Source organism: Hemiscyllium ocellatum, chromosome 18 (genome assembly GCF_020745735.1).
Source record: "Hemiscyllium ocellatum isolate sHemOce1 chromosome 18, sHemOce1.pat.X.cur, whole genome shotgun sequence".
In the NCBI taxonomy this organism is placed as follows: Eukaryota; Metazoa; Chordata; class Chondrichthyes; order Orectolobiformes; family Hemiscylliidae; genus Hemiscyllium; species Hemiscyllium ocellatum.
In genome coordinates this window covers 83502484-83525812 of record NC_083418.1, presented here as the reverse complement: position 1 = coordinate 83525812, position 23329 = coordinate 83502484, and the positions used below count along the sequence as shown (strand labels likewise).

Genomic DNA, 23329 nt, shown 5'->3' with positions numbered 1-23329 from the left:
GTACAGTTACAATAAGACTCCCATATGCTCCAACCCCCTTGAAATAAGGACCAGCATTCCATGAGCCATTCTGATTACCTGCTTCTTGATTACCTTTCACACCTGTGTGCTAGTTTTATGTTTCTTAAGCAAAACTCCAAAGTCTTTTACTTTCTGCAGTTTTAAAATTCCATTTAAGTAATAATGTGTTCTTTTGTTTTCTCGCACAATGAACACATTCACATTATACTCCATTTGTCAACTTTTTGTCTGCTTACTTAACCAGTTAGTATCTCTCTAAACTGTTTATATCCCTCTCGCCACTTGCCTTTCATCTATTTTTGTGTCGTCTACAACTTTGGCTACAGTACATTTGCTTCCTTTCTCCAAGCCATTCATGTATATTGTGAACAGCTGTGGTCCCAACACTGATCCTTGCAGAACCCCACTGGTTAAGATTACCAATCTGAAGAAGAACCCCTTATCCCTACCTGCTATTTTTTGCCTCTAAGCTAATTCTCTATTCATGCCAATATACTATCTCCAGCACAGAGGACTCTTATGACATAACTTTTTGTGAGGTACCTTGTCAAATACTTTCTGGAAGTAGGTTCAGTGGTTCCCCTTTATCCAGTCCAGTTGAGCCTTAAATAAACTCTAATAAATTATTTAGGCACAACTTTCCTTTCATATGAAGCTATGCTGTCTGTGCTTGATTCGATTATGGTTTTCCAAATGTGCATAAATGACTACTTTCATTGATTCCAGCAGTAGATGTTAGGCTATTTGGCCTGTAGTTACCCACTTTTTGCCTCTTTACCTTTTTGAATAGGAGTGTCGCACTGGCAGTTTTCCAACCCTCTGGTACATCTCCAGAATCCAAGAAATTTTAGAAAGTTGCAACCGATGCATCCGCTTTTTTTTTGCTGCTTTTCGGTTCCATGATGCAAGCCATTAGGACCAGGGTTTTATCTATCTTCAGCTCCATTAGTTAGTCTATTACTGCTCAGTGCTCAAAATGGTGCCTAATTCATTTCCTGTATTCTTTAGCATTAATGTGATGTTTGAAGTATTTTCCACTGTAAACACCGATGCAAAATATTTGCATAATTCCTCTACTGTTTCCCTGTTCACTCTTAACTGTCCCTCCAGGTTCATTTTTAAGGTGCTTCTGTTCATAGTACAGTACAGGAAAGGGTCCTTTGGCTCATGATATTGTTGTGCTGGACATGACGCAAATTTAACTAATCCCTTCGTCCATATCCCTCCATTCCTTGCATATTCATATGCTTATCTAAAAGTCACTTAAACACCCCTATCGTATATTCCTCCACCGCCCTGGGCAGCGTGTTCCAGACTCCTACCATTCTCTGCTTTTAAAAAAACTTGCCCCTCATATCTACTTTGAACTTCCCACTCTCACCTTAAATGCATGCCCCCTAATATTAGACATTTCAACTCTTGGAAAAAGATTTTGACTGTAAACCAATCTATGCATCTCATGATTATATAGACTTCTATCAAGTCTTCCCTCCCCCTCCTCCACTCCAGAGAAAACAATAGAGGATTCTGGGTAATTCAAGATGGAGGACGGGAAACATTCCTGGCTGTAACAGCTGCTCCTTTTTTTTGAGGTGCTGGAGGTGATTTCCTCGAATTGCAGGAGCAGCAATTACTGTTTCATATGCTGTTGCATTGTTTTAGAACTTTGGGAAAAAAAAAGTTAAAACAACAGTTTTAAAAGGGAGAAGAACAGACAAAGGAAGCACATGGTGAGGTCATTGCAGGAGAGAGAAAGAGAGAGAACCTGCACAGTTACTGCCTTTGATGTTTGAATTCGTGTATCGCTGGACATTGGAGTGCATCTGGGAAAATTATGAAACAGTGAAATTCACAACTGATCTTGGAGGAACCTGTTTGGGCGAAGTTCACAGCACAGAATCAAGTAAGCTTTATCGTTGTTTTAAGTGTGGCCTACAGAGAATCTGCAGTAGTGAGTAGAGTAGGTTCTTTCTTGATTATGTTTTTGGAGATATGTCTCTTGATTAAATTTAAAATATAAGCTGCAACTATTAATTTAACTTGGGGCAGTGTTTGTAGAGGAATAAGACGGTGTTATTTTCTGGCTCTGAAGATTGTGAAGGAGCAAAAATGGCCTTTAATAGAGTGATATGTACTTGTCAGATGTGGGAGTTTAAAGAGATTTTAAGGGTTACTGCGGATTATATCTGCCATAAATGCTGCTGGCTGCGAATCTTATCAGATTGAACGGATCGATTGGAGAGAGAATTAGAAGCGGTGAGGAATTTGCAACAGCAACAGTATGTGATGGGTGGCAGTTATAGGAAGGGGCGAAAGTCTCAGATGCAGTCACATAGATGGGTTAACTCCAGGAAGGGTAAGATAGGTAGGCAGCTAGTGCAGGAGTCTTTTGTGGATATACCCATTTAAAACAGGTATGCTGTTTTGAAAAACGTAGGGGTGATGGATTCTCAGGGGAATGGAGCACGAACAGCCAAGTTTCTGGTATGGAGACTGGCTCTAATGCAATGAGGGGTACGTTGGGTTCCAAGAGATCAATTGTGTTAGGGGATTCTCTAGTACGAGGTACAGATAGACGTTTCTGTGGCCGGCAGCGATAAAGCAGAATGGTCTGTTGCTTTCCTGGTGCCAGGATAAGGATGCCTCAGAGAGGGTGCAGAATATTCTCACGGGAGAGAGGGGCCAGCAAGAGGTCATTGTCCACATTGGAACCAACGACATAGGAAGAGAAAAGGTTGAAATTCTGAAGGAAGATTACAGAGAGCTAGGCAGAAATTTAAAAAGGAGGTCCTCAAGAGTAGTAATATCTGTATTACTCCCAGTGCTATGAGCTAGTGAGGGCAGGAATAGGAGAATAGAGCAGATGAATGCATGGCTGAGGAGCTGGTGTATGAGAGAAGGATTCACATTTTTGGATCACTAGAATCTCTTTTGGGATAGAAGTGACGTGTACAAGAAAGACGGATTGCACTCAAATTGAATGGGGACTAATATACTGGCAGGGAAATTTGCTAGAGCTGCTCGGGAGGATTTAAACTAATAAGTTGAGGGAGTGGGACCCAGGGAGATAGTGAGGAAAGAGATCAATCTGAGACTGGTACAGTTGAGAACAGAAGTGAGTCAAACAGTCAGGGTGGGCAGGGACAAGGTCGGACTAATAAATTAAACTGCATTTATTTCAATGCAAGAGGCCTAATGGGGAAGGCAGATGAACTCAGGACATGGTTAGGAATATGGGACTGGGATTTCATAGCAATTACAGAAACATGGCTCAGGGATGGGCAGGAATGGCGGCTTAATGTTCCAGGGTACAAATGCTATAGGAAGGATAGAAGGGGAGGCAAGAGAGGAAAGGAGTGGTATTTTTGATAAGGGGCAGCATTACAGCTGTGCTGAGGGAGGATATTCCCGGAAATACATCCAGGGAAGTTACTTGGGTGGAACTGAGAAATAAGAAAGGGATAATAACCTTATTGGGATTGTATTATAGACCCCCTCATAGTCTGAGGGAAATTGAGAAACAAACTTGTGAGGAGATCTCAGCTATCTGCAGGATTAATAGGGTGGCTATGATAGGGGATTTTAACTTTCCAAACATAGACTGGGACTGCCATAGTGTTAAGGGTTTAGTTGGAGAGGAATTTGTAAAGTGTGTACAAGACAATTTTCTGATTCAGTATGTGGATGTACCTGCTAGAGAAGATGCAAAACTTGACTTAGTCTTAGGAAATAAGGCAGGGCAGGTAACTGAGGTGTCAGTGGGGGAGCAGTTTGGGGCAAACAACCACAGTTGTATTAGATTTAAAATAATGAAGGAAAAGGATAGATCAGATCTAAAAGTTGAAGTTCAAAATTGGAGAAAAGCCAATGTTGGCAGTATTAGGCAAGAACTTTCAAAAGCTGATTGGGGGCAGATGTTCACAGGTAAAGTGACGGCTGGAAAATGGGAAGCCTTCAGAAATGAGATAACGAGAATCCAGACAAAGTACATTCCTGTTTGGGTGAAAGGAAAGGCTGGTTAGTATAGGAAATGCTGGATGACTAAAGAAATTGAGGGTTTCTTTCAGAAAAAGGAGGAAGCATGTGTAAGGTATAGACAAGATAGATCGAGTGAATCCTTAGAACATTTTAAAGGCAGTAGGAGAATACTTAAGAGGGAAATCAGGAGGGCAAGAAAGGGACATGAAATAGCTTTGGCACATTATATTAAGGAGAATCCAAAGGGTTTTTACAAATGCATTAAGGACAAAAGGGTAACTAGGGCCAGAATAGGGCCCTTCAAGAACAGCAAGGTGGCCTTTGTGTGGAGCTGCAGAAAATGGGGGAGATACTAAATATTTTGCATCAGTATTTACTGTGGAAAAGGATATGGAAGATATAGACTGTAGGGTGATAGACGGTGACATCTTGCAAAATGTCCATATTACAGAAGAGGATAACTAAAAAGGAAATATGCAAAGAAAAAATAAGGTACGAAGGTAAACTGGCCAAAAATATAAAGGAGGATAGAAAAGGCTTTGTCAGGTATGTGAAAAGAAAAAAAATGGTTAAGACTAAGATTGGGCCCTTGAAGACAGAAACGGGTGAATTTATTACGGGGAACAAAGAAATGGCAAAAGAGTTGAATTGGTACTTTATATCTGTATTCACTGGGGAAGTCACGACCAATCTCCCAGATGTAATGGTGGCTGAAGGATCTGAACTGAAGGAAATTTATATTAGGCAGGAAATGGTGTTGGAGAGACTGTTAGGTCTGAAGGCTGATAAGTCCCCGGGACCTGATGGTCTGCATCCCAGAAGGTGGCTCTAGAAATCGTGGATGCATTGGTGATCATTTTCCAATGTTGTACAGATTCAGGATCAGTTCCTGCGGATTGGAGGGTGGCTAATGTTGTCCCACTTTTTAAGAAAGGAGGGAGAGAGAAAACAGAGAATTATAGACCAGTTAGTCTGACCTCAGTGGTGGGAAAAATGCTGGAGTAAATTATGAAGTACAAAATTCCGACACATCTGGAGAGCAGTAACAGGATAGAACAGAGTCAGCATGGATTTATGAAGGGGAAATCATGCTTGACTAATCTTCTGGAATTTTTTGAGGATGTAACTCTGAAGATGGACAAGGGAGATCCAGTGGATACAGTATACCTGGACTTTCAGAAAGTCTTTGATAAAGTCCCACATAGGAGGTTAGTGAGCAAAATTAGGGCACATGATATAAGGGGCAAAATACTGACATGGATTGAAAATTGGTTGGCTGACAGGAAACAAAGAATAGTGATAAACGACTCCCTTTCGGAATGGCAGGCAGTGACCAGTGGGGTACCGCAGGGATCAGTACTGGGACCGCAGCTTTTTACAATGTACATTAATGATATAGATGAAGGTTTTAAAAGTAATATTAGCAAATTTGCTGATGACACAAAGCTGGGTGGCAGGGTGAGATGTGAGGAGGATGTTAGGGGAATACAGGGTGACCTGGACAGGTTAGGTGAGTGGGCAGATGCATGGCAGATGCAGTTTAATGTGGATAAATGTGTGGTTATCCACTTTGGTGGCAAGAACAGGAAGGCAGATTACTATCTAAATGGAGTCAAGTTAAGTAAAGGGGCAGTACAATGAGATCTAGGTGTTCTTGTACATCAGTCAGTGAAAGCAAGCATGCAGGTACAGCAGGTAGTGGAGAAAACTAATAGCATGCTGGCCTTCATAACAAGAGGAATTGAGTATAGAAGCAAAGAGGTCCTTCTGCAGCTGTACAGGGCCCTGGTGAGACTGCACCTTGAATATTGTGTGCAGTTTTGGTCTCCAAATTTGAGGAAAGACATTCTGGCTATTGAGGGAGTGCAGCATAGATTCACGAGGTCAATTTCCGGAATGGCGGGACTATCTTACGCTGAAGGATTGGAGCGACTGGGCTTGTATATGCTTGAGTTTAGAAGGCTGAGAGGGAATCTGATTGAGACGTATAAGATTATTAAAGATTGGACACTGTGGAGTCAGGAAGCATGTTTACACTGCTGGTTGAGTCCCGAACCAGAGGACACAGTTTAAAAATAAGGGGTAGGCCACTTAGAACAGAGTTGAGGAGAAACTTCTTCACCCAAAGAGTGGTGGGTGTATGGAATGCTCCACAGAAGGCTGTGGAGGCCAAGTCTCTGGATCCTTTGGATAGAGCTCTTAAGGATAATGGAATCAAGGGTTATGGGGATAAAGCAGGAACAGGATACTGATTGAGGATGATTAGCCATGATCATAATGAATGGTGGTGCTGGCTCGAAGGGCAGAATGGCCTACTCCTGCATCTATTGTCTATAAGAGGAAGTGCTGGATGTCTTGAAATGCATAAAAGTGGATAAATCCCCAGGACCTGATGAAGTGTACCCTAGAACTCTGTGGGAAGCCAGAGAAATGATAGCTGGGCCTCTCGCTGAGATATTTGTTTCATCGATAGTCACAGGTGAGGTGCCAGAAGCCTGGAGGTTGGCTAACGTGGTTTTAAGAAAGATGGTCAGGACAAGCCAGAGAACTATAGACCAGTGAGCCTGACGTCAGTGGTGGGCAAGTTGTTGGAGGGAATCCTCCGAGACAGGATGTATGTGTATTTGGAAAGGCAAGGACTGATTAGGGATAGTTAACATGGCTTTGTGCATGGGAAATCATGTCTCACAAACTTGATTGAGTTTTTTGAGGAAGTAACAGAGAGGATCGATGAGGGCAGAACGGTAGATGTGATCTATATGGACTTCAGTAAGGCGTTTGCAAGGTTCCCCACGGGAGACTGATTAGCAAGGTTAGATCTCATGGAATACAGGGAGAACTTAGCCATTTGGATACAGAACTACCTCAAAGGTAGAAGCCTGAGGGAAGTGGTGGAGGGTTGTTTTTCAGACTGGAGGCCTGTGACCAGTGGAGTGCCACAAGGATCGGTGCTGGGTCCCCTACATTTTGTCATTTACATAAATGATTTGGGTGCGAGCATAAGAGGTACAGTTAGTAAGTTTGCAGATGACACCAAAATTGGTCTGAGAAGTGGCAGATGGAGTTTAATTCAGATAAATGTGAGGTGCTGCATTTTGGGAAAGCAAATCTTAGCAGGACTTATACACTTAACGGTAAGGTCCTAGGGAGTGTTGCTGAACAAAGAGACCTTGGAGTGCAGGTTCACACCTCTTTTAAAGTGGAGTCGCAGGTAGATAGGATAGTGAAGAAAGTGTTTGGTATGCTTTCCTTTATTGGTCAGAGTATTGAGTACAGGAGTTGGGAGGTCATGTTGCAGCTGTACAGGATATTGGTTAGGCCACTGTTGGAAATTTGCGTGCAATTCTGGTCTCCTTCCAATTGGAAAGATGTGAAACTTGAAAGGGTTCAGAAAAGATTTACAAGGATGTTGCTAGGGTTGGAGGTTTTGAGCTATTGGGAGAGGCTGAACAGGCTGGGGCTGTTTTCCCTGGAGCGTCGGAGGCTGAGAGATGACCTTATAGAGGTTTACAAAATTGAGGGGCATGGATCGGGTGAATAGGTAAAGTCTTTTCCCTGGGATCGGAGAGTCCAGAACTAGAGGGCATAGGTTTAGGGTGAGAGGGAAAAGATATACAAGAGACTTACGAGGCAACTTTTTCACACAGGGTGGTACATGTATGGAATGAACTGCCAGAGGAAGTGGTGGAGACCAGTACAGTTGCAACATTTAAGAGGCATTTGGATGGGTATCTGAATAGGAAGGGTTTGGAGAGATTTGGGCTGGGTGCTGGCAGGTGGATTAGATTGGTGGGATATCTGGTCAGCATGGATGGGTTGGACCGAAGGGTCTGTTTCTATGCTGTACATCTCTATGACTCTGTGACCCTAATCCTCATTTTTCTAGCTTCTCCTTATATTTTAGAACATAGGAAAGTACAGCACAGAACAGGCCCTTTGGCCCATGATGTTGTGCTGTGGTTTAATCCTAATGCAAAATATAATAACTTAACCTACACATTCCTCAACTCACTGCTGTACATATGCATTTCCAGCAGTCACTTAAATGTCCCTAATGACTCTGCTTCCACCACCACAGCTGGCAGTGCATTCCATGCATTCACCACTCTCTGCTTAAAGAACCTACCTCTGTCGTCTCCTTTATACCTTCCTCCTAATATCTTCAAATTATGACTCCTCGTACCAGTCAATCCTGCCCTGGGGAAAAGTCTCTGGTTATTGACTCTATCTATTCCACTCATTATCTTTTATACCTTGATCAGGTCTCCTCTCTTCCTCCTTCTCTCCAGAGAGAGAAGTCTGAGTTTATTCAACCTTTCTTCATAAGGCATGCCCTCCAGTCCAGGCAGCTTCCTGGTAAACCTTTGCACCCTCTTCAAAGCCTCTATCTTTCCTATAGTAGGGCGACCAGAACTGGACACATTCCAACTGTGGTCTCACCAGGGACTTGTAGAGCTGGAGCAAAACCTCGCGACTCTTAAACTCGATCCCCCGTTAATGACAGCGAAAACACCATATGCTTTCTTCATAACCTAATTCACTTGGGTGGCAACTTTGAGGGATCTTTGTACTTGCACACCCAGATCCTTCTGTTCCTCTACACTGCCAAGAATTCTGTTGTTTATCCTATAATGACATTTGAATTCCACATTCCAAAATTCATCACTTCGTATTTATCCAGGTTGAATTTCATCTGCCATTTCTCAGCCCAGCTCTGCATCCTGTCTATGTTGTGCTGCAGCCTGCAGTTGTCCTCGATTCTATCGACAACACTTCAAACCTTTGTGCCATTTGCAAATTTACTAACCCACCCCTCAACCTCCTCATCCAAGTCATTTATGAAAACTACAAAGAGCAGAGGCCCAAGAACAGAGCCCTGCGGGACCCCACTCAGCACTGACCTCCAGGCAGAATACTTTCCATTTACAACCACTCTCTGCCTTCTGTCACAGCCAATTCTGAATCCAGATAGCCAAATCTCCCTGTATCTCATACTTCCTGATTTTATGAATAAGCCTACCATGGGGAACCTTATCAAATGTCTTGCTAAGTCCATATACCCCCCATCCACTGCTCAACCTTCATCATCCTGTCGTGACAGCTCCTCGAAGAACTCAATAAGATTTGTGAGGCATGACCTGCCCCTCACAAAGCCATGCTGATTGTCTTTAATTTCATTATGCTTTGCCAAATTGTCATTAATCCTATTCCTCAGAATCCTTTCCAAAACTTTGTTGACCACAGACGCAAGACTGACTGGTCTGTAATTGCCAGGGATTTCCTATTACCCTTCTTGAAAAGAGAAACAACATTCGCCTCCTTCCAGTCCTCTGATACGACTCCCGTGGAGAGTGAGGAGGCAAATATCCCCGCCAGCGGCTTGGCAACCTTCTTTCTCGCTTCCCGGAGCAGCCTAAGATAAATCTGGTCTGACCCTGGGGACTTATCAATCTTAATGTTTTGCAAATTTCCAACACATCAACTTTATCAATCTTGACTGTATCCCAGCGCCTCAAAGTTTTCATTCATAACAAGGACCCTTTCTTGGTGAAAGCAGCAGCAAAAAACTCATTTCAGGCTTCCTTTACCTGTCCAGACTCCACGCACAAGTTCCCTCTGCTATCCCTGATCGGCCCTAGCTTCTCCCTGATCGTTCTCTTATTCCTCACGTTTGAGTAAAATGCCTTTGAGTTCTCCCTAATCCTTCTTGCCAAGCTTTTTTCATGGCCCCTCCTGGCTCTCCTCAGTCCATTTCTGAGCTGCTTTCTAGCAAGCCTTATACCCTCTAATCCAGGCAGCATCCTGGTAAACCAGAATTGAACTCAATTAATCCTCATCCTCATCCTTTCTCTACCTTTTTTTAAAAGAAGCCCTTTTTGTATATTTTTATATTCCTTGTTAGTTTGCTTACAATTATTTCTTCCTCTTTATTATCTTTTTAGTCCTATTTTGGACGCTGAATTTGTCCCCGTCTCGATCAAATTGATCGATTCTTGCTCAGAATCTGCCAAGTTGAACTTAATATTTGAGCCACTTCCCATTTCATATCACTTTTGCACCATTGATGTATGGTGAGTGTTATGACACAGGGTAAACTTTCCTGCTTCCTGTAAACCAGCAACACAGAAAAGATTTATCCTGCGCCGTAATCTGTGAAAATTCAAGCGGCGAAGAACAATTTAAAGTAAAAAATTAATGTCTGGCTGAAGATTTGTAGCTCGGGTGTCCGTTGTTGTGGTTCTGTTCGCCGAGCTGGAAGTTTTTGCTGCAAACGTTTCGTTCCCTGGCTAGGGAACATCATCAGTGCTATTGGAGCCTCCTGTGAAGCGCTGCTTTGATGTTTCTTCCGGTATTTATAGTGGTTTGTTCTTGCCGCTTCCGGGTGTCAGTTTCAGCTGTAGTAGTTTGTATGTGGGGTCCAGGTCCATGTGTCTGTTAATGGAGTTTGTGGATGAATGCCATGCCTCTAGGAATTCCCTGGCTGTTCTCTGTCTGGCTTGTCCTATGATGGTAGTGTTTTCCCAGTCAAATTCATGTTCCTGGTTGTCTGAGTGTATGGCTACTAGGGATAGCTGGTCGTGTCGTTTTGTGGCTAGCTGATGTTCATGGATGCGGATTGTTAGCTGTCTTCCTGTTTGTCCTATATAGTGTTTTGTGCAGTCCTTGCATGGTATTTTGTAAACTACGTTAGTTTGGCTCGTGCTGGCTATTGGGTCCTTTGTTCTAGTGAGTTGTTGTCTGAGTGTGGAAGTTGGCTTGTGTGCTGTTATGAGTCCTAAGGGTCGCAGTAGTCTGGCTGTCAGTTCTGAGACGCTCCTGACGTATGGTAGTGTGGCTAGTCCTTTTGGTTGTGGCATGTCCTCGTTCCGTGGTCTATCTCTTAGGCATCTGGTGATAAAGTTGCGTGGGTATCCGTTTTTGGCGAATACCTTGTATAGGTGTTCCTTTTCCTCTTTTCGCAGTTCTGGTGTACTGCAGTGTGTTGTGGCTCTTTTGAATAGTGTCCTGATGCAGCTTCGTTTGTGTGTGTTGGGGTGGTTACTTTCATAGTTTAGGACTTGGTCTGTGTGTGACACCCGGAAGCGGCAAGAACAAACCACTATAAATACCGGAAGAAACATCAAAGCAGCGCTTCACAGGAGGCTCCAATAGCACTGATGATGTTCCCTAGCCAGGGAACGAAACGTTTGCAGCAAAAACTTCCAGCTCGGCGAACAGAACCACAATAAAAAATTAATAACATTTTTTCTTAAAGTATAACAGAGAATAATTAATTAGCAACTATGACAACTCCTCTCAAAGCTATCTTTTACCTTCCCTTCTATAATACTAGTCCAATAAAACTCCCGATTATGATTTACAAAACAGAACTTCTTATCTTAACCAGCTTTCGGTTTTATCTATATTCTGGTTGTCTTTTCTTCTTGGGGATTCTGCTTCACAGGTGCTGATCGATAAAGGTAGCTTTTAAGAGAGCTAATTTTTCAGACAGTCTATCCATGCTGGTAGCGTGGCAGTTCTCCTCTCAACTATTCAATTTCCCCCAGTCTTTTACACCGCGCCCCCCCCAAAAAACATCAGATTGACTTTTAAGATTGTCACTATACTAAATTCAAACTGGATTGGAGTTTGGTATTTTTTGGGGTAATTTAAACTTAATTCAAATCTGTTTTGTCATTTCTGGGTGACCAGCTACCCTAGTGCACCAGCTACTGGGGTAACATGTTACGTTGTATCTTTTTTCAGAACATTTGCTGCTCTCGGGTCATTTTTGCTAGCTTTTAACTCTCTTAAAGGTACAGTACACCCACATCTTATTAGCATGAGACACTAACAATTTGTTGGGAGTTTGATAAGGGCCTGTTTCCACACTCTGGTAATCTAAGTAAATCTAATCCAAAGAAATTATAAATCCAGTTATATGAACTGCTAAGACTTAAGACTAATATTATCTTGGAAAATTGAGCTAAAATATTGTTCTGTGGAATCTTTGCTTTAGTGTTTATTTCATTTTGCTTAATAAACCAAATCTATATTCTGTAGTCTAAGATGTTCTCTTCCTGTGTAGTTAGTCCATTGATGCCAGTTTTGGCTTGTGGTGGTAATCCAGTGTGTAACTTTGGCAAAGATTCCTTTTCTGACTTGTTGCTTCTGGTGTAAGCTTATTCTTCAGTTTGTTAGTGATTTAAAGGTGGGGGGTAATAATGTTTATGCCTGTTTGTTTGCAAGTCTTTCCATAAGCAATATATTTTAAAAAGTAACAATGGATTTCTTCCACACTTGATATAAAAATAGGGCTTGACCCAATGAAAAACAAATTAGATTTTGATGAAGAACAAATTGACTTTTCATTAGAATGTTGAGAGTTATAATGTTTAGAATATTTTGGATTGTCTCAACTGTTTCGCTGGAATTTGTCATAGCTGTCAAAATTCAAGCAGAGTTTAAAGAGTAGGTTGTTGGATTTAGATTAGTCTATAGCCTCCTCTTTACATGCGACATCTCAAAAAATAATTTTTTTTCAGCTTTGCATTTGCAGCATATGGATCAGGCAAGGAAAAGCCTCAAGAAAAAAAGTTGTGCAGTTGTAATAATGTTCAGTTAATGCAATGTAGTGGAGTACGTGTTCTGCCAAGTGCTCTCTTCATTTACAAGAACTGTGGCTTATCTGTGGAAATGTATATTGGCATTGGGCATGCAAAGTATCTATATAGGAACAAACAATAAAAAAACAATACATCACAGAACAGGTCCTTTGGCCCTCCATGCCCATGCAGCCACACTTTACCCTTCCATACTAAATCTGTCTTCACTTACAGGATCCATATTTTAAGAGAAATCTTATAAACTTCTATTAGGTCACCCCCATCAACCTCTTGCTTTCCAGTGAAAACAAACAAAATTTATCCAACCTTTGTGGGCGGCACGGTGGCACAGTGGTTAGCACTGCTGCCTCACAGCGCCTGAAGACCCGGGTTCAATTCCCGACTCAGGCGACTGACTGTGTGGAGTTTGCACGTTCTCCCCGTGTCTGCGTGGGTTTCCTCCGGGTGCTCCGGTTTCCTCCCACAGTCCAAAGATGTGCGGGTCAGGTGAATTGGCCATGCTAAATTGCCCGTAGTGTTAGGTAAGGGGTAATGTAGGGGTATGGGTGGGTTTCGCTTCGGCGGGTCGGTGTGGACTTGTTGGGCCGAAGGGCCTGTTTCCACACTGTAAGTCTAATCTAATCTAATCTAATCTTTTGTTAATAGCTGAAATCCCCCATTCCAGGCAATATCCTGGAGAACCTTTTTTGTACCCTCTCCAAAGCATCTATATTCTTATGGTAGTGCAGTGACCAGATCTGTATGCAATATTCCAAGTTTTGCCTAACTAAAGTTTTATAAAGCTGCAGCATACCTTGCCTATCCTTATACTCAGTGCCCCTTCCAATGAAGGCAAGCATGCCAAAGCCTTTTTTGCTACCTTATCTATCTGCGCTGCCACCTTCAGTGATCTGTGGACCTGCACACCCAGATCCCTTATCATTATTCCTCCGAAGGGTTCTGCCAAACTCTGTATAATTTACACCTGTATGTGACCTTCCAAAATATATTACCTCACATTTGCCTGGATTAAACTCCATCTGACATTTTTCTGCTCATGCTTCCGACTGATGTTATATCCTGCTGTATCCTGTGACAATCGTCCTCACTATCCACAACTTACCACTCTTTGTATCATCTGCAGTTTACTAATTAGACCAACTACGTTTTCCTCCGAATCACAAGCATAGAGCATAGAACAGTACAGGCCCTTGATGTTGTGCTGACCTTTTATCCTACTCTAAGATCAAATTAACCTACCTACTCTACATTTTACAATCACCCGTGTGCCTATCCAAGAGTTGCTTAAATGTCCCTAATATATCTGACGGTATCGCCACCGCTGGCAGTGCATTCCATGCACCTACCCTCTGTGTAAAAGAACTGACCTCTGACATCTCCCCTAAACCTTGCTCCAATCACCTTAAAATTATGCCTCCATGTGATAGCCATTTCTGCCCTGGGGAAATGTCTTGGGACTATTCGCTCTATCTATGCCTCATCATCTTGTACACCTCTATCAAGTCGCCTTTCATCCTTCTTCGCTTCACTGAGAAACGCCTTAGCTGCCTCAAACTTTCTTCATAAGACATGTCCTCTGATCTAGGCAGCATCCTGGTAAATCTCCTCTGTAAACCTTCCACGTACTTCCTATAATGAGGCGACCAGAACTGAACACCATATTCCATGTGTAGTCTAACCAGGGTTTTACATAGCTGCAACATAACCTTGCGGTTCTTAAATTCAATCCCACTGCTAATGAAAGCCAACACACCAGACACCTTCCGAACAACCCTATCAACTTGGGTCGCAACCTTCAGGGATCTGTGGACATGGATCCCTTTGTTCCTCCATGCTGCCAAGAATTATGCCTTTAACCCTGTATTCTGCATTCAAAGTTGCTCAACCACAACGAATCACTTCTCGCTTTTCCAGGTTGCACTCCATTTTCCACTTATCATCCTAACCCTAACCCTGTTGCAACCTACAACACTGTGCACCAACCTTTATGCCATCAGCAAACTTACTAACCCACCCTCCCACTTCCTCATCCAAGTCATTTATAAAAATCACAAAGAACAGAGACCCCAGAACAGATCTCTGCAGAACACCACTGGTTGCTGAGGTCCAGGCTGAATACTTTCCATCAACTACCACCCTCTCTCTTTTATGGGCTAGCTAATTCTGTATCGACACTACCAAATTTTCATGTATCCCATTTCTCATTAGTTTCTGAATGAGCCTATCATGGGGAACTTTATCAAACTCCATGCTAAAAACCTATGTACACCACATTCACTGCTCTACCTTCATTAATATGCTATGTCGCATCTTTAAAGAATTCAGGAAGGCTTGTGAGGCGTGACCTGCCCCTCACAAAACTATACTGATTATCTCTCATCTGTCCATGGTTTTCCAAGTAATTATAAATCCTGTCTCTCAGAATCCTTTCCAATAATTTGCTGACCACAGACATAGAGTCATAGAGATGTACAGCATGGAAACAGACCCTTCGGTCCAACCCATCCATGCTGACCAGATATCCCAACCCAATCTAGTCCCACCTGCCAGCACCTAGCCCATATCTCTCCAAACCCTTCCTATTCATATACCCATCCAAATGCCTCTTAAATGTTGCGAATGTATCAGCCTCCACCACATCCTCTGGCAGCTCATTCCATACACGTACCACCCTCTGTGTGAAAAAGTTGCTTCGTAAGTCTCTTGTATATCTTTTCCCTCTCACCCTAAACCTATGACCTCTTGTTCTGGACTCCCCGACCCCAGGGAAGAGACTTTGCCTAGTTATCCTATCCATGCCCGTCATAATTTTATAAACCTCTGTAAGGTCACCCCTCAGCCTCTGACGCTCCAGGGAAAACAGCCCCAGCCTGTTTAGCCTCTCCCTGTAGCTCAGATCCTCCAACCCTGGCAACATCCTTGTAAATCTTTTCTGAACCCTTTCAAGTTTCACAACATCTTTCCGATAGGAAGGAGACCAGAATTGCATGCAATATTCCAACAGTGGTCTAACCAATATCCTGTATAGCCGCAACATGACATCCCAACTCCTGTACTCAATACTCTGACCAATAAAGGAAAGCATACCAAACGCCTTCTTCACTATCCTATCTACCTGCGACTCCACTTTCAAGGAGCTATGAACCTGCATGGTCTGTAATTCCCAGGGTTATTCCTGTAGTAACTTTGGGTCTATCCCGTCTGGCCCAGGGGACCTATCCATCCTCATGTATTTCAAAATTTTCAGCACATTATCCTTCCTAACATCAACCTGTTTGAGCATATCAGCCTGTTTGACGCTGTCCTCACAAATGATGAGGTCCCTCTTGATAGTGAATACTGAAGCAAAGTATTCATTAAGGACCTCACTTACCTCCTCTGACTCCAGGCACACGTTCTCTCCACTATCCCTGATCAGCCCTACCCTCACTCTGGCCATCCTCTTGTTCCCCTCAAAAGTATAGAATGCTTCAGGGTTTTCCTTAAACCTACCTGCTAAAGCTTTTTTATGCTCCCTTCTGGCTCTCCGAAATGCATTCTTCAGTTCCTTCCTGGCTACCATGTATCCCTCTTGGGCCCTGTCTGACTCTTGTCTCCTCAACCCGAAGTAAGCTTCCTTCTTCCTCTTGACTAGATGTTCCACATTGCTTGTCACCCAAGCTTCCTTCATCCTACCATCCCTTCCTTGCCTCAGTGGGACAAATGTATCCAGCACTATCACCAAGTATTCCCTAAACAACCTCCACATTTCTGTAGTACATATTCCCGAGAACATCCGTTTCCAATTTAGGTACCCCAGTTCCTGCCTAATAGCATTGTAATTCCCCTCCCCCAGTTAAAGACTTCCCCATACTATTTGCTCGTATCCTTCTCCATGGCTTTGGTAAATAACATGGAATTGTGATCACTATAATTCAAATGCTCTTCCACTGAGAGATCTGATACCTGACCTGGTTTGAGGCCAAGCACCAAATCCAATATGGCCTCCCCTCTAGTCATCCTATCTACATATTGAGTCAGGCTTCTTTCCTGGGCACACCTGACAAAAACTGCTCTATCCAAACTCTTTGAACAAAGGAACTTCAAATCAATATTAGGGAAGTTAAAATCACACATGACAACAACCCTGTTACTTGTGCACCTTTTTAAAATCTGCCTCCCAATCTCCTCCTCTGTGTCTGTGTCTCTGTTGTTATTGGTGAGCCTGTAGAAAGCTCTCAATAAAATGACTGCTGTCTTCCCATTTCTTACTTCCACTCATACTGATTCTGTTGACAAACAGTCCTCAGTGATCTCCCTTTCTGCAGCTTGATACTATCCCTGATTAGCAAAGCCATTCCCCACCTCACTTTTACCTGTCTGTCTCCCTCCCCCCAATTCTCTTTGAAACATCTAAACCTGAGAACATCCAACTGCCATTCCTGTTCCTGTGATACCCAAGTCTCTGTAATGGCCACAACATCGTAGTTCCAGGTACTGATCGATATTCTATGTTCATCACTTTATTTCTGAACAGTAGAGGTCTCAGCACTCAACCCAGTGAAACAACACTAGTTGCATCCCTCCACTCTGTAAACCATTTTCAATGCTACCCTCTGTCTCCTATGACTGAACTAGTTCTGTATTTTTTTGGAGAGGACTTGAATTGTAACTGAAAAGGTGGAACAAGACACAACTGTGGACTTCATTGGAAGCAACATTTTTGCGTTGGTGGAATGAAAAATGTGAAATGTGATGAAAACAAGCAAAGAAAAGGAAATTGGGAACAAGTAAAAAGAAAGCAAAGATATTATTTTGCATCCTGTGTAGTGATGTAGAATCTGGCAGAAACTTAGAACGTGGAAGATTTATTTCCATTGTATTAGTACATGATCATTCCACACTATTTTGAGAATTAATGTGTTTTTTTTTATTTAGAGTTGACAAAGACTTTCATATTTACTTGATTATCTTAAATGTGATGCATATATTCATTCATAATTTTGTCTGCACAAGTACAGTCTAAACAAAAGTATCATATTGTGGACACCAGAAATCTGAAATTAAAAAAACAATGCTGGAGAGTCTCAGCATGCCTGGTAGCATCTGTGGAAGAATCAAAGTTAACATTTCAGGTCTGATATGATTTGAAGAAATGTTGTATTGGATTTGAAATGTTAAATCTGTTTCTCTTTTTACCAAACCTGCTGAGGTTCTCCAACATTACTGCTTTTATTTCTTACTTTTAAACTTCTCTCTATTCCCACCTCGTGTTCAAATTTCCTTTTCTTTTTTAGGGTGTAACTAGATTTCATCCGTGTGAACTGAACTGTTAACAAAAACTCTCAAACCTGCTTTCATTCTCTTAATTAGGCAGTGCAGCATCCGCTTGGAGGGAAGGAAACTTCCAGCAGTGATTTACAGTCGATGGTTCACATTCTGACCAAAAAAGTTGAGGAGAATGAGGAAAGCTTCAGCCTCCTCCAGGAGCAGGTGGACAATTTGAAAGGCCAGCTCAACAAAGAGAAAATCCAGTATCAGGAGAAGGAAGCAATGTACATGAAAAATGTGAGTACACGTTGTTATAACCCACTGGGGTAACATGTTGTACATCGAACCCCACTGTTCCAGAATTGTACCAAATGCTAATATTTTTTAAAGGTACCTTTTTAAAGTGCCTTGATTGACCTGACTTTCAGATCAAGGTTGATAGAAAGCACAGACTATGTTTCTGTAACAAGCAAGAATTATTATTTATTATGTGTAACTAGACAACAAATAAACAATATAAATCTTTGACATATGACATAGCTGACTAAAGCTATAATCTCCTTAAACTCCCCCTTTATTTGTGCACATACACTCATTGATAAACAAATAGGGAAAATAGATTATTGGAGCAAGTAGAAAAAAGCTGGAGAATCAATTCCGTGGTGTTTGCTTCCTAGTTCCAATGTTGAGATGATCATTCACATTTTTCACACCACTCAAGCCTAAAATGTTGCTCCCAATCAAGTCCGTAGTAATGTTCCATACTCTCAGATACAATTCAAGCTCTCTCAAGAAAGATATAGAACGAGCTTAGTCATGGGAGACGGGTTGTAGCAGTGGAAGGATGGTTTTCATAACGGAGGGCTGTGACTTATGGTGTTCTACAGGGATCAGTGCTGAGACCGCTGCTGTTGGTGATCTACATAAAAGATAAGGATTTGGAGGAAAACGTAGCTGGTCTAATTAATACGTTCGCGGATGTGGGTTTGCTCGCTGAGCTGGAAGGTTCATCTTCAGACGTTTTGTCACCATACTAGATAACCTCTTCAGTGACCCTCCGGCTGAAGCACAGCTGATGATTCCTGCTTTCTATTTAAATGTTTGGGTTTCTTTGGGTTGGTGATGTCAGGACCTGGTTCTTTTTGTCGGGGGGTGGTAAATGGGGTCCAAGTCAGTGTGCTTGTTGGTACAGTTCTGATTGGAATGCCATGCTTCTAATATATTACCTAGTATGGTGACGAAATATCTGAAAATGAGCTCAGTGAGCAAACCTACATTCAGAACCTCCACCTGAGCTACAGATTTTCTTAAAACTCAGTAAGTTTGTCGATGATACAAAGATTGGTGGAGTTGTGGATAGTAAGGAGGATTGTCACAGGATACAGCAGGATATAGATCAGTTTGAGGCATGGCAGAAAAATGGCAAATGAAGTTTAATTGAGACAAATGTGAGGTGATGCTTTTTGGAAGGTCAGGTGCAGGTGGAAGTTACGTGGTGAATAGCCAGACCCTCAGCATATTGTTATCCTTCCCTGGAAGCTTTCACTGGTTTGTAAGGAATACGGAGCAACTGATTCAAAGAACAAAGAAAACTTACAGCCCAGGAACAGGCCCTTCGGCCCTCCAAGCGTGAGTCGATCTGAAGTACTGTCTAAAGCTGTCAGTCAATTCCTAAGCACCTGCATCCCTCTGCTCTCTGCCTACTCATGCATCTGTCCAGACACAGCTTAAATGAATCTACCATTCCTGCCTCTACCACCTCTGCTGGCAACGCGTTCTAAATACCCACCATCCTGTGTGTGAAGTAATTGCTGTGTGTATCCACCTTAAACTTTCCACCTCGTACTGTTTGAAAGCGTGACCTCTCGTGATTGAATCCTTCACCCTGGGGAAAAGCTTGTCTCTATCCACCCTGTCGATACCTTTCATGATTTTGTAACCCTCAATCAGGTCCCCCCTCAGTCTCCTTTTTTGTAATGAAAATAAACCTAACCTACTCAACCTCTCTTCATAGCTAGCACCTTCCATACCAGGCAACATTCTCGCAAACCTTCTCTGCACTCTCTCCAAAGCGTCCACATCCTTTTGGTAATGTGGCGACCAGAACTGTACACTGTATTCTAAAGTCTTGTACAATGTTAACAAGACTTGCCAGCTCTTATACTCAATACCTCCGTCCAATGAAGGCAAGCAAACTTATATACCTTCTTGACCACTCTATCCACCTGTGCAGCAACCTTCAGGGTACACTGGACCTGTACTCCCAGATCTATCTCCCCGTCGACTTTTCCCAAGGCTCTTCCGTTCATTGTATAATTTGCTGTAGAATTAGTCTTGCCTAAGTGCATCACCTCACATTTGTCTGGATTGAAATCCATCTGCCACTTTTCAGCCCAACTCTCCAGTCTGTCTATATTCTCCTGTATTCTTTGACAGTCCCTTATGCTTTCTGCTACTCCACCAATCTTCGTGTCATCTGCAAACTTGCTGATCGTACCAACAGTGCCCTCTTCCAGATCATTTACGTATATTACAAAGAACAGTGGCCCCAACACTGACCCCTGTGGAACACCACTGGTCACCTTTCTCCATTTTGAGAAACTCCCTTCAACTACTCTCTGTCTCCTGTTGGTCAACCAGTTCTTTATCCACCTAGCTAGAATACCCTGCACACCATGTGACTGCACGTTCTCCATTAGTCTACCATGGGGAACCTTATCAAACGCCTTACTAAAGTCCATGTATATTTCATCAACAGCCCTTCCTTCATCTATCATCTCAGTCACTTCCTCGAAGAACTCTATTATGTTGGTAAGGAACGATCTTCCCCGCACAAAACCATGTTCCCTATCACTGATAAGCCCATTCTTTTCTAAGTATAAATAGATCCTATCCCTCTCCAGCAACTTTCCCACCACTGACGTCAGGCTCATGGTCTGTAGTCACCCAGAATATCCCTACTTTCCTTCTTGTTCATGGGGACAACATGAGCAACCTTCCAGTCCTCCGGCACCTCACCTGTATTTAAGCATGCCGCAAAGATAATTGTCAGGACCCCAGCTATTTCTTCTCTTGCCTCCCTCAGCAACCTGGGATAGATCCCCTCTGGCTGGGGATTTTTCCACCTTAATAACCTCTAGCCTACCCAGCACACCTTCCCTACTTATGCCAAAGTGATCTACACTAATCAGACTTCTATCTCTAATCTCAAGATGCATCATGTTCCTCTCCTCAGTGAACACTGATTTAAAGTATTCATTCAGAATCTAACCCATTCTCTCTGGTTCGACACACAGTCTTCCTTCATTATCCTTTAGTGGACCAATCCTTTCTCTAGTTACCCGCTTGCTTCTTCTTTAAGAATAAAATGCTTTGGGACTCTCCTTAATTCTGCTCGCTAAAGCTATTTCATGACCCCTTTTAGCCCGCTTGATTCTTCGTTTAAGACTTGTCCTACTCTTCCGATATTCCTCCAGGGCCCTTTCTGTTTTTGGCTGCCTTGATCTTATGTACGCTTCCTTTTCCTCTTGGCTAGTTGTACAATTTCTCCTGTCATCCACGGTTCACAAATCTTGCCCTTCCTATCCTTTGCGTTCAGCGGGACATGCCTATCCTGCACTATCTTTAACCTATCTTTGAAAGCATCCTACATCTCAAATGTGGACTTCCCTTCAAAAAGCTGTATCCAATCCACATTTCCGAGCTCCTATCTAATTTTGATTTAATTGGCCGTGGCCCAGTTTAGTACTCTTCCCTTAGGACCACTCTTCTTTATCCACGAGTATTTTAAAACTTACAGAATTGTGGTCACTGTTCCCAAAGAAATCCCCATCGCAACTTCTACCACCTGTCCTGGTTCATTCCCCAGTACCAAGTCCAATATGGCCCCTTCCCTCGTCGGACTATTAACATACTGCTCTAGAAAACTCTCCTGGATGCTCCTTACAAATTCTACCCAATCCGGACCTCTGACACAAAGTGTATCCCAGTCAATGTTGGGAAAATTAAAATCTCCCATCACCACTTCCCTATTTCCACAACATCTTTCCATAATCTGTTTACCTATCTGTTTTTCGACCTCACGCTCACTGTTGGGAGGCCTGTAATACAGCCCCAATAATGTAACTGCACCCTTCTTATTTCTCAGCTCCACCCATAATGCCTCACTACCCAAGACCCCCATTGTGTCCTCCGTTAGCACAGCCGTGATATCGTCCCTGACCAGCAATGCAACTCCACCCACCTCTTTTACTTCCCTCCCTGTCCTGTCTGAAGTATCTATATACTGGAACATTTAATTGCCAATCATCATGCCCTTCCTTCAGTCAAGTCTCTGTGATGGCAATAATGTAACACTCCCAGGCACCAATCCAAACCCTAAGTTCATCTGCCTTACACACTATTCTGCTTGCATTAAAGTAGATGCATTTCAGGTCACTAGTTCTTTTGTGCTCATCTGCTCTCTGCCTACCCTTTCCTTGCTATCTTCATGTTTCTTACAGTTTCCAGTCTCCACCTTGCTGCCAACTTGTTTTCTCTTCTGGTTCCCAGTCCCCTGCCACATTAGTTTAAAACCTCCTCAAAAGCAGTAGTAAAAACTCCCTCAAGGACATTGGTTCCAATCTGGTTCAGATGTAGACTGTCCATTTTGTAATAGTCCCACCTTCTCCAAAACCAGTCCCAATGTCCAACAAATCTGAACCCCTCCATCCTACACCATCTCTCAAGCTACGTATTCATCCTGCCTATTTTTTCATTTCTACACTGGCTAGCATGTGGCACTGGTAGTAATCCTGAGATCACTACCCTTGAGGTCCTCCTCTTTAACTTCTCTCTGAGCTCCCTGAATTCTTCTTTCAGGACCTCATCTCGTTTTTTACTTAGATCTTTGGTGCCTAGATGCACCAAGACAACTGGCTGTTCACTCTCCCCAGTTGATCGAACACCTGGGAGGTAACATACCATCCGGGAGTCCCGTTTTCGGCCACAGGACCACTTATCTACTCCCCTTACAATAGGACCCCCTATGACTATGGCCTTACGAGTCTTTTTCCTGCCCTTCTGAACAGCAGTGCCTGCCATGGTCTTGACAACTGCTGCCCTCTCCTGGTGAGCCATTCACCCCAACTGTATCCAAAACGGTATACCTGTTTTGGAGGGAGATGACTGCAGGGGACACCTGCACTGCCTTCCTACTCTTTCTGTGTTTTGGTCACCCATTCACTGAGTCTGTCAGCAATTCTAACCTGCGGCGTGACCAGTTTACTAAACGTGCTATCCATGACCACCTCAGCATTGCGGATGCTCCACAGTGAGTCCATCTGCAGCTCCAGAGCCGTCATGTGGTCAAGCAACAGCTGCAGCTGGACACACTTCTTGCAAGTGTAAGAGTCAGGAATGTCAGCCACGTTCCTAAGCTCCCACATCAAGCAAGAGACACATGCAACAGGTCTGAGGTCCCCTGCCACTGTAAA

General features: G+C 42.9%; 1 protein-coding gene across 5 annotated transcripts in view; it reads left to right on the top strand.

Moving 5' to 3' along the window:
• Positions 1-23329, top strand: part of LOC132824521 (golgin subfamily B member 1-like) — a 263280-nt gene that overhangs the window by 34725 nt on the left and 205226 nt on the right. For all 5 annotated transcript variants that reach the window (XM_060839154.1, XM_060839156.1, XM_060839155.1 and 2 more), the window contains one exon: positions 17958-18152. In XM_060839154.1, the coding sequence (XP_060695137.1) occupies positions 17958-18152 (195 nt within the window). The remainder of the gene's footprint in view (positions 1-17957; positions 18153-23329) is intronic.